At 46.8% G+C, this 14,411-nt stretch overlaps 1 protein-coding gene across 5 annotated transcripts in view; it reads right to left on the bottom strand.

Moving 5' to 3' along the window:
- The window catches only part of klhl20 (kelch-like family member 20), a 76,162-nt gene that overhangs the window by 17,407 nt on the left and 44,344 nt on the right, over positions 1-14,411 (bottom strand). For 4 of the 5 annotated variants that reach the window (XM_085982188.1, XM_085982189.1, XM_085982190.1 and 1 more), the window contains 5 exons: positions 5,395-5,510; positions 4,671-4,854; positions 3,517-3,660; positions 1,029-1,162; positions 134-342 (listed from right to left, as the gene is read on the bottom strand). In XM_085982188.1, the coding sequence (XP_085838314.1) occupies positions 134-342; positions 1,029-1,162; positions 3,517-3,660; positions 4,671-4,854; positions 5,395-5,510 (787 nt within the window). The remainder of the gene's footprint in view (positions 1-133; positions 343-1,028; positions 1,163-3,516; positions 3,661-4,670; positions 4,855-5,394; positions 5,511-14,411) is intronic. The other variant, XM_085982191.1, reaches the window with a different exon arrangement.

Genomic DNA, 14,411 nt, shown 5'->3' with positions numbered 1-14,411 from the left:
GAATTCAAAATATAATGGCTACACAGGCCTTATACACAGCAGAATATTCACCATCCTTCTGAAATGTTAAGAGTTTTACTTTGGAAACCCAATTCGTATCTGCATGATTAGGTTTTCAAGTCATCGTACTCACCCCACTCCTGCGTGAAGTCATAGCCACTACTGGAGACCACTGGTTAGTGCGGGGATTGAACCTCTCGGCACTGCTCAACTCAGTGGTGTCATCTCGCCCTCCAACTGCGTAGATCATGTCTTGGTAAACAGAACACCCCAGGTGCTTCCGGCGCGTTCCCATGGGTGCGATAGTATGCCAGCGGTTTTCCTGTGGACTGTAGCGTTCAACTGCGGGCAGAAAAGCACAAGGCAATACTGATCAGCTTCTGTGCTACCCAGGAATCTTAGACCGATCTGCAATTGCTCTCTCCTTCCATAGAAGTCATGCATCTCATATACATTTAAAAAAAAATTAGAAATCTGAATGTCATCTTCTAGTGGGAATCACTATTTCGGATTGCAAGACCCCTTTTTAACATGTCTAAAGGAGCTGAATTAATAAGATGGCCAGTTCCCAGGCCTATGCCGATGCTACGCTGCACCAAGACTTGGCATGAGGCACCTTGGTTGTCAATTTTCATCTTCCCACTTGTGCAGAAGTGACTTACTTCTGCTTAGTGGTGGCAGCATCCTCTACTCACAAGATGAAATGAGGGCATGCCAAATGCTAATGAGGGTCAGTCTGCATCTCGCCACCCTATACCCAGTGGACCAGTGCCACCCATTGAACAGTTTGCAATAACTGGGCTAGTCTCACAACTTGCTACAGGGTTTCACTCTAACAATAAATTATACTCTGTGGGTTTTTGATAAAAGAATATGCTTATACAATACGTCATTCTCTAGATATTCTTAACCTTTGTTTCATTCTCTGGCTGCACGTCCTTGCGCATAGAAATATCAATTATCAAGTCACCATTTAAAGAGATCAAATAATACAATAGAATTCATCTTCCCACACAGAAAAGACATACCAGTATTAAGGGGAGAGGTACCGTCAGATCCACCAACAGCATAAAGAAATCCACCTAATACAGCAACTGCCACACCTAGCCGCCTGGTACTCATTGAAGCCACACGTGCCCACTTATTCTCTTTTGGATCAAACCTAGAATGGAAATATTTTTGCCTTCATCACTTCATGCAGAACCATACAAAACAAAAATCGAATTTCCAACCATCTGCACTGAAAGATCTCTTGCCACACTGAAGTAGCAGTTGAATCAAAATGGCCTACTCGACATTGTCAAATTTATTCTTGGTCTTGGGTGTTTAAAATCGTGCAGGCAAAGATTGTTGGGGAAAGGACATAATCCAATGAAGACCAACTTAAAAGGAGTTCCTCAGGGTTTGATTAAGGCACTCCCGACTTTGTTAAAATCCTCTTGCAAGGAGAGGGTGTTCCCTCTTAGAAATCAACACTGATGATTCTAAAACCTGCAGTAAATTCACATAATCTTAGAAAATTGGGCAGCTAGTGTATAAAGTGCATGATAATACAGTTTAACATTAAAACTCCTTTTTCTTGTGATCACCTTGAAAAACAACTGGAACAGTGGAGAGACATATTTCAATCCAACAGTCTCTGATGGACCTGAAGAATCTTATGGATATTGAAGGAGGTGAGTGGTTGGCCAAACGTTCAAGAGCTGCAGAGAAAAAGTTTCATCTTTAGCAGTCCCACTGTGCAATCTTCAACGAACATCCCCATTTCTGACCTTATGGTGGAGGAATGATCATTGATGAAGCGGCTGGGGATGGTTGAGCCTGGGACGCTGCCCTGAGGAATTCCTGCGGCGATGTCCTGGGGCTGAGATGGTTGACATCCAACAACCATGACTATCTTCCTTTGTGCTAGGTATGACTCCAGCCAGTGGAGAGTTTTCCCCCTCTCTACCCCATTACAAAACAAAACCCGGGTTCGAATCCGGCCTCGGGTGACTGTCTGTGTGGAGTTTGCACATTCTCCCCGTGTTTGCGTGGGTTTCCTCCGGGTGCTCCGGTTTCCTCCCACAGTCCAAAGATGTGCGGGTTAGGATGATTGGCTATGATAAATTGACCCTTAGTGTTAGGGGGATTAAATACGTGGGGTTACGGGGGTAGGGTGGGATATGTGTTGGTGTAGGGGTTACGGGGATCGGGTGGGATATGTGTCGGTGCAGGCTCGATGGGCCGAAATGGCCTCTATCTGCACTGTGGGGTTTCTGTGATTCTGTGAATACGGCCAAGCAACGACAGAATATATAATATAGGGGCTTGGTGAATACGAAATATCTGGTAATATACTTACTGTTGCATATTCATCATTAGATGCTTTATAAAATATAACAGGCATTGCTACAGTACCACATGTTGAAGTTGATTACACAAGAGGGTGCTGTATTCTACTCTTGTCTTAAAAGAATGTTTCCAAAGTTATTATTTGTACACAAGTCTCTTTGTGGCCAGCCTGGTGGTGAAGCACATTGGTGTACCAACTTGCTGCACTACAGAGTGATCGGTAAGAGAGGTTGTCAGGGAAGAGAGGCGAGCAGCAGAGGTGCCCTACTGCGCAGGGAAGAAAATAAATTAAAACTAAAAGGCAATTCAACCCACTCACTCTCATGACTCCAACAGCATCAGTCACAGAGCCCAGCTACACCCACATATTTCCTCAGAGTCAGTCACAGGGCAGTACTGAGAGAAGCCTGGGAATTTCTTTTTTGGAGGGGTGATTAGGGCTGTGATGGGGAGGGAGGGAGGGACAAAAGGAAAATGGTGCATGGGAAAGGAAAGCAAAAATCTTTTACAAAAACTTGTTCATCTTAAATAAAGCAAAACATCAAGATGCATTACTGAAGTAATACATTTCATATTTTGCACTTAAATTCATTGAACTGAATACTCAGGCCAAACTTTGTTTACATCCACCTACCAGACAGCATAAGGGTCTAGGTGTTGACAGGGAGCAGGGAAAAACACACATGCACACCCCCTACAACACGTAGCAGTCCTGGGCAAGTATACTATCTGTACCATGAGTGCGCTTACAAGTATAAGCATTTTCAGTTTTTTTTAAAGCTTCCGTGGAGGCAACATTGTACCAGACTACCAGCGATGCACTCCCTCATACACATGGCTAAAATTTAAAGCTCCCCTCAAGATGTGGATTTACACTGGTTGGGAGACATGCAGCATGCTTCTATAGCTTTACAAACACTGCTTTATAATCTAATAACTGGAGAAGGGGCATGAAAGCAGTGTCGAATTACCCCCCAATGGAGAAACATCTTGCTTCTACTTTGTCCCTCCCACAACAGCCTGTGTGAGAGCAGATCCCACAGAGAGGAATTACAACCACACACCTGTGCCCTACCACTCCATAAGGCAGCATGTTGACAGGCCAACTTTGCTATGCCAATTACTGCACCACACGATTACTGCTATCAGATCACATTAGGAAGAAACACTCCACAAGTTTACCTTTCCACAATGTTCAGACAAGAGACGCCATCCTGGCCACCTACAGCATACAGATACCCTCCCAACACTGCCACGCCAACACTGGTCCGACATGTACTGGTGGGTGCCACGTCGCTACTCCACTGGTTGGTCTTTGGATCATATCTAAAAGTTTAATTATTGAAAAATTAAAAAGATATGCCTAGTTTCAGAGTGTACGCAGTAACAGACTACACTGCGACTGGAGTTTGTGAACTAAAATTTATTTTTCCCTTGTAACCATTTCTAAATACGTCAACATAAATCTGTTTTAGATAATTCTTAAAATTTAAGTGTAAAAAAATGCAATGTGAAAGCTACATTAAAGAATAGTTTTACTCCCAGGTTTTATCAAATAGCAAGAGGAAAAGTGAAATTCTCATGGATAATTTTAGTTGACCAACATTTTTGGTAGAAAATTGTACTTGCTCCCAAGATTTTCTACACAAGTTTTTTTATTCGCTTCATTACACTTGAGCATAAACTGCATGGGTGAACAATTGTGCTTCACGTATTGTCTCCACACACAGACCTTGTTGATAAAGCTAAAAATGACATGCTCTTTCCACAAGAATAAACCCAGATGCAGAGGCCATGGAAAAGAACTCACACAAAATTCAATAGTTCACACATGTTGTTTTGTGCTTAAGCAAGCAGAGATGCAGAAATACTGGAACAAAATGCAGATTTCAACTGTACTAAAAAAACAGCTGGATGGAAATCCGATAAAGCATTTTTAAGTAAGGTAGAATTAGCAAGAGACAAAGACAAGAGACAGACAGACGAGAAAGCAGGTATTATCCGCTTCAAGTTTTATCGTTGTGCCAATGAAGCGCCAAAGTCTAGTAGAAAGTGGAATTTGGCTGGGAAAGTGATATTGCAGTTGGAAAGTTTGAGAAAATAGAAAACTGAGAACAGACACATTCCAGTTTGCAGCCATGCTGAACGTGGGTTACTTAGGAGTTATTAACTCGCTGCGTAGCATTAATTAAGTAAAATATGTAGCCATTAGTAACAATTTAATTGACAGTTTTTTTTCTGTACACGTGTAGTTACAGGAGTTGTGTATAAGAGATAATATGAGGAGAAAAATGTATGTGAAAGTGTAGAACCACACATGCAGGACTGCAGCTTACCTCTCCACACTGTTTAGATATGACGAACCATCATGTCCACCCACTGCATAAAGGAGATCATCCAGCACACTGACCCCTACGCCACACCGTCGTTTGCTCATGGAGGCTACCATCCGCCACTCGTTTGTCTGAGGGTCGTAGCGCTCAACACTTGAAATCGCGTCCCCGCTGCACCAACCTCCAACTAAACAAGAGTTCACAAGTGAAATCTTTTGCCAGATTAATTATTCAGTCATCTGAGTGAGCAGCTCACCGTTAACTGCTCGTATCCATGACATTCTGTTGAAAGTGAAGGTCAATTGAGAATACAGTGTTGTAATATTCTCATGTAATACTTTCTAACAAGGTGGCAAGCAAGATAGCGGGGTAACAAAACCTCACTCATGCAAAACACTGAGAAGGACAGAGAGCAACCACATCTTCAAAATAGTTCACGAGATGTGTTTCATCTTATCTTTCAATTCTTTTAGGCAATTCTCAAGCTGGCAAGGCAACGTTTAAAAACTGGGCACACATGTACAATCCCACAGTACAAATGTCCAGTTCAGTCAGCAACATTTTATAACTTAATGCATTTCTACACAAGTAATACTATAGAAAAATACCCAAGAACATGCATACTGGCTCAAGTCACGAGTGACTGTTTATTCTACATTTTGGTAAACTTTTAAATGCTGATATTTTAATAACAATTACAAGATAAATATTGCACAAGATTACCAACCTGCAAATAAAACCTCGCCGCATCGGATAGGCTTACGAGGCCTTGTCCTTGGACCCTGCATTAAGGGTCGTTCTTGTGGCAAAAGCAAATAATTTTTGGCTTCATCAACAAGATCTCTGTGTGAAAACAATACAAGAACTGAAACAGCGATGTTCTAATATACAACATACACAGTATACTTCTAAAGAGCAAATGAAGTTGGCACACTGGGCTCGCACACACATTGCACCCCACGGTGAATTATCAACCTCAAAAGGCCATCATGAGGAGCTGCTGAGCAGAAGCCAGCAGCTTCCCTCCAGACAGCCACAGGAAGTCATCCTGTCTAGCTCATAATGGCCAGAACAGCAGCATTGGCATAGGCCTAGGAGCAGGTCACTGGCTCGTCTACTTTACACGCAGCTGTTTGTGATGCAGGGGATCCAAGTAACCCAAGTAAGAGGAGAAAACACTTTAAAAAAAAAAACCAAATCTTGTCGTTTAATAGAAAACAAACATAATAGGCAAAATTGATCTGTGTGGAAGTGACTTTACAAGCTGCAGTTATTTCAGATAGCTTGTTGTTGATCTTTAAACACAAGTTAACTGGAAACCTACAAATAGATATAGGAACACAAGTTTTAAGTTTAGTTTGAGAAAATGGATGATAATCTGCTGTTATAAGTTTCAGGTCTGCCTGAGATATTCTCACAGGTACCATGGGCCTGATGTGAATCACGAAGCTACTTTATTTTACAGACATCAAATGAACATAGGGCAATGTTCTAAACAGCTTCTCCACTCAATTGCATTGCTCTCTTTGAAGGGAGAACAAGTAATAAAACCACTTTCCCTGGGCTGACTTATTTGCATTTCTTTTCAACTGCAAAAACTGACTTTCTGCATCCTAACTTCCAGGCCCAACATTGCCCATCGCAGTCTCTTGTTTTTCAAAACCTGCCCGACTGCCCCGGTGTCTTTCCCTCTACCTGTATTCACAAATGTAGGAAGTCACACAACACCAGGTTATAGTCCAACAGCTTTATTTGAAATCACAAGCTTTCGGAGCGCTGCTCCTTCGTCAGGTGAAGTCTGACGAAGGAGCAGCGCGCCGAAAGCTTGTGATTTCAAATAAAGCTGTTGGACTATAACCTGGTGTTGTTTGACTTCCTACATTTGTCCACCCCAGTCCAACACCGGCATCTCCACATCATGTATTCACAAAAAGTGGAAGGGCGGGCCTCAGACTCTTTTTCCCATTCAAGGATTCACCAGCAGGCCTGTCAACAAAATTGACTACCTCAACTCCCGAGGAGTATATTTTCAGCAGACCCCTCGCACGAAAGTGACCATTTCCACTACAACAGGTGTGGCTGGCGCATTAATACATTAAACCCATCTCGGTCTCAGTGGTTTCAACCTTTAGCTTTTTAAACCTGCACAAATTCACTTTGTTTCAAAACACACATACATAACACTTATTCCCTAATTCTTTCCTTGAAAAAAATCAAATATCCCAAAATGTGGCATCTGCAGTGTGATAACTTTCTGCGTTATAGTTAATATATTACAAAGGTAGAAATTCCTGTCTAAAACATTTACGTAGAACTAAAATACTATAGCCATAGCGACGACTTATATTGCACCTTTAACATAGAAAATGTTCCACGGTTTAGTAGGGAGGAGGGAAAATTAATAAGATAGGGAATAGATGTTATACTGTTGGGGGTGGGGAGAAAGAGAGGAAAGAAAGATTAGGTTGAGTGACTAAAAGCTTGTTTGAAAAGATGGGTTTCGAGAAGGTTTTCAAAGGTGCAGAGAGAAGTGGAATTTGAAACTGATCCTATCTCATAACTGAAGTTTATAATCTGTTTATAAGCAGGAGTTTAGGAAGGAAGGTATGGAGAGGTGGCCGAAGGCCTTGCCACCAATGGTAGGGCTAAGGGAGGAGTGATGCACAAAAGGTCAGAGTTGGATAACCAATGGATGCAGGAGGAGATACAAGGCTGACAGAGGTTCCAGGTTAGGGTGGACCATAGCTGGAAAATAATTTCAAAATAAGTTCAGATTTCAGAGAAACCATTGCTTTATAGACCTGTGGGAGTAAAAGGTAAAGTAATAAAAGGGCAAAAGCAGGAACTAAGTGTCACAAAACATCTTTGAAAGTTCTCTATCTGAATGCACGTAGCATTCGTAACAAAATAGATGGGTTAATGGCACAAATAACTACATATGGGTATGATCTTGTGGCCATTACAGAAACATGGCTGCAGGGTGACAATGCCTGGGAATTAAACATACCAGGTTATTTAACGATCAGGAAGGACAGGCAGGAAGGAAGGGGAGGTGAGGTGGCTATGTTAATAAAGGAAGGAATCACTGTAATACAGAGAAATGATATTGGGTCAAAAGATCAGGATAATGAAACAGTTTGGGTGGAGGTAAGGAATAATAAGGGGAAAAAAACACTAGTGGGCGTAGTATATAGGCCTCCGAACAGGACGGAGTATCAATCAGGAAATAGTTGAGGCTTGTAATAAAGGAACATCTATAATTATGGGGGATTTTTAATATCATATTAATTGGACAAATCAAATTGGGCAGAGCTGCCTTGAGGATGAATTCATTGAGTGTATTAGGGATGGTTTCTTGAGCAGTATGTAACTGAACCGACCAGGGGGCAAGCAACCTTAAATCTGGTCCTGTGTAACGAGACAGGATTAATTAAAAATGTCCTAGTAAAGGATCCCCTTGGAATGAGTGACCATAACATGGTTGAATTCCATATTCAATTAGAGGGTGAGAAGGTTGGATCTCAAACAAGCGTGCTAAGCTTGAATAAAGGAGACTATGAAGGTATGAGAGCGGAATTGAGTAGAGTGGATTGGGAAAATAGATTAAAGGGTAAGACGATCCTCCCCCCAGTCTCTCTCTCTCTCTCCTACCCCCCCCCCCCCACCCCCGAGTCTCTCTCTCGCTCTCTATCTCCCCAGTCTCTCTCTCTCTCTCTCTCTCTCTCCCCAGTCTCTCTCTCCCTTCCCCGTCTCTCTCTCCCTTCCCCGTCTCTCTCTCTCTCCCCCGACTCTCTCTCTCTCCCCCGACTCTCCCCCCCCAGTCTCTCTCTCAATTCAATTCAATTCAATTCAAATCGCTTTATTGACATGACAAGGTACATCTTATGTTGCCAAAGCATCGAAAAACATTCATGGTTGTACACAAAAATACAGATATATCCCTGGTTGTACACAAAAATACAGATATATCCCTGAGTGTATAAATATACATTCATATAATTTTTATATACTCTTTTCTTATATTTAGTGGTTGTCCCTCTGTTTATGGCAAGCTGTAACATAGTGTGCCGCTAAGGTTACACAATTTCTCTCTTCCCCAAGTAGGTATGGGAGTTTTTGGTCGTCATTCAAATTTCTGAATTCCGGGCATATTTTTGTGAATTTTGGGTAGAAATTCTCCCTTATGCCCTGATATTTTCTACACGCTGTGAGGAAGTGCATCTCTGTCTCCACCACTCCCTGACTGCAGTGAGAGCATATCCTGTCCTCTCTTGGTAGCCGGGTCTGCCTGTGTCTACCTTTTTCGATCGCCAGGTTATGTTCACTAAGTCTGTACATTGTCAAGGTTTTTCTCATTTTGCTATCCTTTACCCTGGTCAGGTAATCAGCCATGTTGTATTGTCTGTTTAGGGCCAAGTAGCAATTGAGTTTGCTTTGGGTTTTTGTTGTTTCTGCCCAGTATGAGATATTTTTTTCCTTTTGCCTAGCGACGATTGTGTTGGGTCGAATTCTTTGTGTTACGCTGTCACTGTCCTGGGGCTGGTTATTGTTAGTAGTGTTAGTAGTGACTTCACCGAGTCCCAGGACTAGTTGACTGAGGGTATTCTTCTTTATGGTCCTCTCTTGGCATTTCAGGGCTTCGTAATGATAGCATTGGGGGTTGCTCATTTCTAGGTGTTTCCAAAATTTGGTGGCTCTTTTTTGGATAGTGATTATTAATGGATATTGGCCTAGTTCTGCCCTGCATGCATTGTTTACGGTTTTCCTTTGAGTCCGGAGGAATTCTGCATGTAGATCTCAATTGGGTGTTTGTCCCATTTTGCAAATTCTTGTTGTGTTAGCGGTCCCCACACCTCACTGCCATACTCTCTCTTTCCCCCTCAGTCTCTCTCTCTATCTATCTCCCATTCTCTCTGTCCCTCTCCCCCCCCCCTCAGTCTCTCTCTCTCTCTCTCCCCCCCTCAGTCTCTCTCTCCCCCCCCTCAGTCTCTCTCTCCCCCCCCCTCAGTCTCTCTCTCTCTCTCTCCCCCCCTCAGTCTCTCTCTCTCTCCCCCCCTCAGTCTCTCTCTCTCTCCCCCCTCAGTCTCTCTCTCTCTCCCCCCTCAGTCTCTCTCTCTCTCTCCCCCTCAGTCTCTCTCTCTCTCCCCCCCCCTCAGTCTCTCTCTCCCCCCCCCTCAGTCCTCTCTCTCTCTCTCTCCCCCCCTCAGTCTCTCTCTCTCTCCCCCCTCAGTCTCTCTCTCTCTCCCCCCCTCAGTCTCTCTCTCTCCTCCCCCCCTCAGTCTCTCTCTCTCTCCCCCCCTCAGTCTCTCTCTCTCTCCCCCTCAGTCTCTCTCTCTCCCCCCTCAGTCTCTCTCTCTCTCCCCCTCAGTCTCTCTCTCTCTCCCCTCAGTCTCTCTCTCTCTCCCCCTCAGTCTCTCTCTCTCCCCCCATCCTCCCCCCCCCCCCCCAGTCTCTCTCTCTCTCCCCCCCCCCAGTCTCTCTCTCTCTCTCTCCCCCCCCCAGTCTCTCTCTCTCTCTCTCCCCCCCCAGTCTCTCTCTCTCTCTCCCTCCCCCCCAGTCTCTCTCTCTCTCTCCCTCCCCCCCCAGTCTCTCTCTCTCTCTCTCCCCCCCCCAGTCTCTCTCTCTCTCTCTCTCTCTCTCCCCCCCCAGTCTCTCTCTCTCTCTCCCCCCCCCAGTCTCTCTCTCTCTCTCTCTCTCTCCCCCCCCCAGTCTCTCTCTCTCTCTCTCTCCCCCCCCAGTCTCTCTCTCTCTCTCTCCCCCCCCCAGTCTCTCTCTCTCTCTCTCCCCCCCCCCAGTCTCTCTCTCTCTCTCTCCCCCCACCAGTCTCTCTCTCTCTCTCCCCCCCAGTCTCTCTCTCTCTCTCCCCCCCCCCAGTCTCTCTCTCTCTCCCCCCCCCCAGTCTCTCTCTCTCTCTCTCCCCCCCCCATCTCTCTCTCTCTCTCCCCCCCCCAGTCTCTCTCTCTCTCTCTCCCCCCCAGTCTCTCTCTCTCTCTCCCCCCCCCCAGTCTCTCTCTCTCTCTCTCTCCCCCCCCCAGTCTCTCTCTCTCTCTCTCTCCCCTCAGTCTCTCTCTCTCTCCCCCTCAGTCTCTCTCTCTCTCTCTCTCTCCCCCTCAGTCTCTCTCTCTCTCTCTCTCCCCCTCAGTCTCTCTCTCTCTCTCCCCCCTCAGTCTCTCTCTTCTCCCCCCCTCAGTCTCTCTCTCTCTCTCCCCCTCAGTCTCTCTCTCTCTCCCCCCTCAGTCTCTCTCTCTCTCCCCCCTCAGTCTCTCTCTCTCTCCCCCCCTCAGTCTCTCTCTCTCTCTCTCCCCCTCAGTCTCTCTCTCTCTCCCCCCTCAGTCTCTCTCTCTCCCCCTCAGTCTCTCTCTCTCTCCCCCCCCTCAGTCTCTCTCTCTCTCCCCCCTCAGTCTCTCGCTCTCTCTCCCCTCAGTCTCTCTCTCTCTCCCCCCCTCAGTCTCTCTCTCTCTCCCCCTCAGTCTCTCTCTCTCTCTCTCTCCCCCCCCCAGTCTCTCTCTCTCTCTCTCTCCCCCTCAGTCTCTCTCTCTCTCCCCCTCAGTCTCTCTCTCTCTCTCTCTCTCCCCCTCAGTCTCTCTCTCTCTCTCTCTCCCCCTCAGTCTCTCTCTCTCTCCCCCCCTCAGAGTCTCTCTCTCTCCCCCCCTCAGTCTCTCTCTCTCTCTCCCCCCTCAGTCTCTCTCTCTCTCCCCCCCTCAGTCTCTCTCTCTCTCCCCCTCAGTCTCTCTCTCTCTCCCCCCTCAGTCTCTCTCTCTCTCTCTCCCCCTCAGTCTCTCTCTCTCTCCCCCCCTCAGTCTCTCTCTCTCTCCCCTCAGTCTCTCTCTCTCTCCCCCCCCCTCAGTCTCTCTCTCTCTCCCCCTCAGTCTCTCGCTCTCTCTCCCCTCAGTCTCTCTCTCTCTCCCCCCTCAGTCTCTCTCTCTCTCCCCCTCAGTCTCTCTCTCTCTCCCCCTCAGTCTCTCTCTCTCTCCCCCTCAGTCTCTCTCTCTCTCCCCCTCAGTCTCTCTCTCTCTCCCCTCAGTCTCTCTCTCTCTCCCCCTCAGTCTCTCTCTCTCTCTCCCCTCAGTCTCTCTCTCTCTCTCTCTCTCCCCTCAGTCTCTCTCTCTCTCTCTCTCCCCTCAGTCTCTCTCTCTCTCCCCCCCTCAGTCTCTCTCTCTCTCCCCCCTCAGTCTCTCTCTCTCTCCCCCCCTCAGTCTCTCTCTCTCTCTCCCCCTCAGTCTCTCTCTCTCCCCCCTCAGTCTCTCTCTCCCCCTCAGTCTCTCTCTCTCTCCCCTCAGTCTCTCTCTCTCCCCCTCAGTCTCTCTCTCTCTCTCCCCTCAGTCTCTCTCTCTCTCTCCCCCTCAGTCTCTCTCTCTCTCTCTCTCCCCCTCAGTCTCTCTCTCTCTCTCAGTCTCAGTCGCTCGTCTCTCTCTCCCCCTCAGTCTATCTCTCTCTCCCCCCCTCAGTCTCTCTCTCTCCCCCCTCAGTCTCTCTCTCTCCCCCCCTCAGTCTCTCTCTCTCCCCCCCTCAGTCTCTCTCTCTCCCCCCTCAGTCTCTCTCTCTCCCCCCCTCAGTCTCTCTCTCTCCCCCCCTCAGTCTCTCTCTCTCCCCCCCCCCCTCAGTCTCTCTCTCTCCCCCCCCCCCCCTCAGTCTCTCTCTCTCCCCCCCCCCCTCAGTGTCTCTCTCTCTCCCCCCCTCAGTCTCTCTCTCTCTCCCCCCCTCAGTCTCTCTCTCTCTCCCCCCCCTCTCTCTCTCCCCTCAGTCTCTCTCTCTCCCCCTCAGTCTCTCTCTCTCTCTCCCCCTCAGTCTCTCTCTCTCCTCCCCCTCAGTCTCTCTCTCTCCCCTCAGTCTCTCTCTCTCCCCCTCAGTCTCTCTCTCTCCCCCTCAGTCTATCTCTCTCTCCCCCCCTCAGTCTCTCTCTCTCCCCCCTCAGTCTCTCTCTCTCCCCCCCTCAGTCTCTCTCTCTCCCCCCTCAGTCTCTCTCTCTCTCCCCCCCTCAGTCTCTCTCTCTCTCTCCCCCCCCCTCAGTCTCTCTCTCTCCCCCTCAGTCTCTCTCTCTCCCCCTCAGTCTCTCTCTCTCTCTCTCCCCCTCAGTCTCTCTCTCTCTCTCCCCTCAGTCTCTCTCTCTCCCCCCTCAGTCTCTCTCTCTCTCTCCCCCTCAGTCTCTCTCTCTCTCCCCCCTCAGTCTCTCTCTCTCTCTCCCCTCAGTCTCTCTCTCTCTCCCCCCCTCAGTCTCTCTCTCTCTCTCCCCCTCAGTCTCTCTCTCTCTCTCCCCTCAGTCTCTCTCTCTCTCTCCCCCCCTCAGTCTCTCTCTCTCTCCCCCTCAGTCTCTCTCTCTCTCTCCCCCTCAGTCTCTCTCTCTCTCCCCCTCAGTCTCTCTCTCTCTCCCCCTCAGTCTCTCTCTCTCTCCCCCTCAGTCTCTCTCTCTCTCCCCCTCAGTCTCTCTCTCTCTCCCCCCTCAGTCTCTCTCTCTCTCCCCCCTCAGTCTCTCTCTCTCTCTCTCCCCTCAGTCAGTTCAGTTCAGTTCAGTTCAAATGCTTTATTGGCATGAAAGTTTACAGAGAACCATATTGCCAAAGCTTACATAGCAAAAAGGTACAGTTTTCCAACATTCTGTAGGTGTCAATCGATTTGACATTTGTTGGGTATATACAATATTACTTTTAAACAATATTAATTTTAAACAGTCTTTCTACTTCATTTGGTACGTTCAATATTAATTTTAAACAGTCTTACTTTTAAACAGTCCTCAGGTTGTGACATGTTGTTACATATTTAGCCCCAAGGTATGGTCTGTCTCCTTCTCCTAGGACTAATCTCAATTTTGACAGATCATCCAATTCCTTGAAATCTGGGGTTGTTTGGCTTAGCTTGTTGAATAATATGTTTCTTGATGTGTTGAATTTTTCGCATTTTAGGAGGAAATGCATTTCTGTTTCAACCTCGCCGGCCAGACATTGATCGCATATTCTATTCTCTCTAGGCTGCCAGGATTTCTTGTATCTGCCTTTTCAATTTCCAGTTGGTGGTCGCTTAGTCTGTACCTGGTGAGGGTCTGTCTCTGTTTTGTGTCTCTGATGGTCGTGAGGTAGTCTGCCAGTTATATTCTCTTTTTAGGGCCCGGTAACATTCTAATCTGCTTTGGCTTTCGGTTATTTTGTTCCAATGTTCCAGGTAGGTTTCTTTGCATTTTTTAATGATTTGGTTCACTCGGATTGGTGTTTGGACGGCTGTGTTGGTCTGGGGCTGGTCAGGGTCCGGCTGAGTACTTAGTTTCAGTAGCAGCTGACTCAGGGGACTCTTTTCTGGGTTTAGCTCTTGGGTCTGAAAGGCTTTGAAATGAAGGGTGTCTGGGGAGCTAGATTTGAGGTGATTTAGGAAGTTTAGTGCTCGTTTTTGGATGTTTATTATCAGTGGGTATCTGCCTAGTTCGGCTCTGCATGCATTTGTTGGCGTTTTTCTTTGGGTGCGAAGGATGCTTCGGCAGATTCTGCATGTAGGGCTTCTATTGTGTGTTTTTCCCATTTAGTGTAGCTTTGGTGATTTAGCGGGCCCCATACTTCACTACCGTACAGTGCAATGGGCAGGATTATGCTGTCAAAAATTTTGAGCCAGATTTTGATTGGGATTTGGATGTTGTAGAATTTTCTTTTTATTGCATATAGGGCTCTTCGGGCTTTTTCTTTAGTGCATTCACTGCTATGCTGAAGCTCCCTGATGCTGTAATAGTTAGACCAAGGTAGGTGTAGCTCATAGTGTGTC

Source organism: Somniosus microcephalus, chromosome 3 (genome assembly GCF_052327205.1).
Source record: "Somniosus microcephalus isolate GS21.2 chromosome 3, FLI_Smic_1.0, whole genome shotgun sequence".
Lineage (NCBI taxonomy): Eukaryota > Metazoa > Chordata > Chondrichthyes > Squaliformes > Somniosidae > Somniosus > Somniosus microcephalus.
The sequence above is the reverse complement of the archived record's forward strand: the minus strand, read 5'-3'. Positions and strand labels throughout refer to the sequence as shown.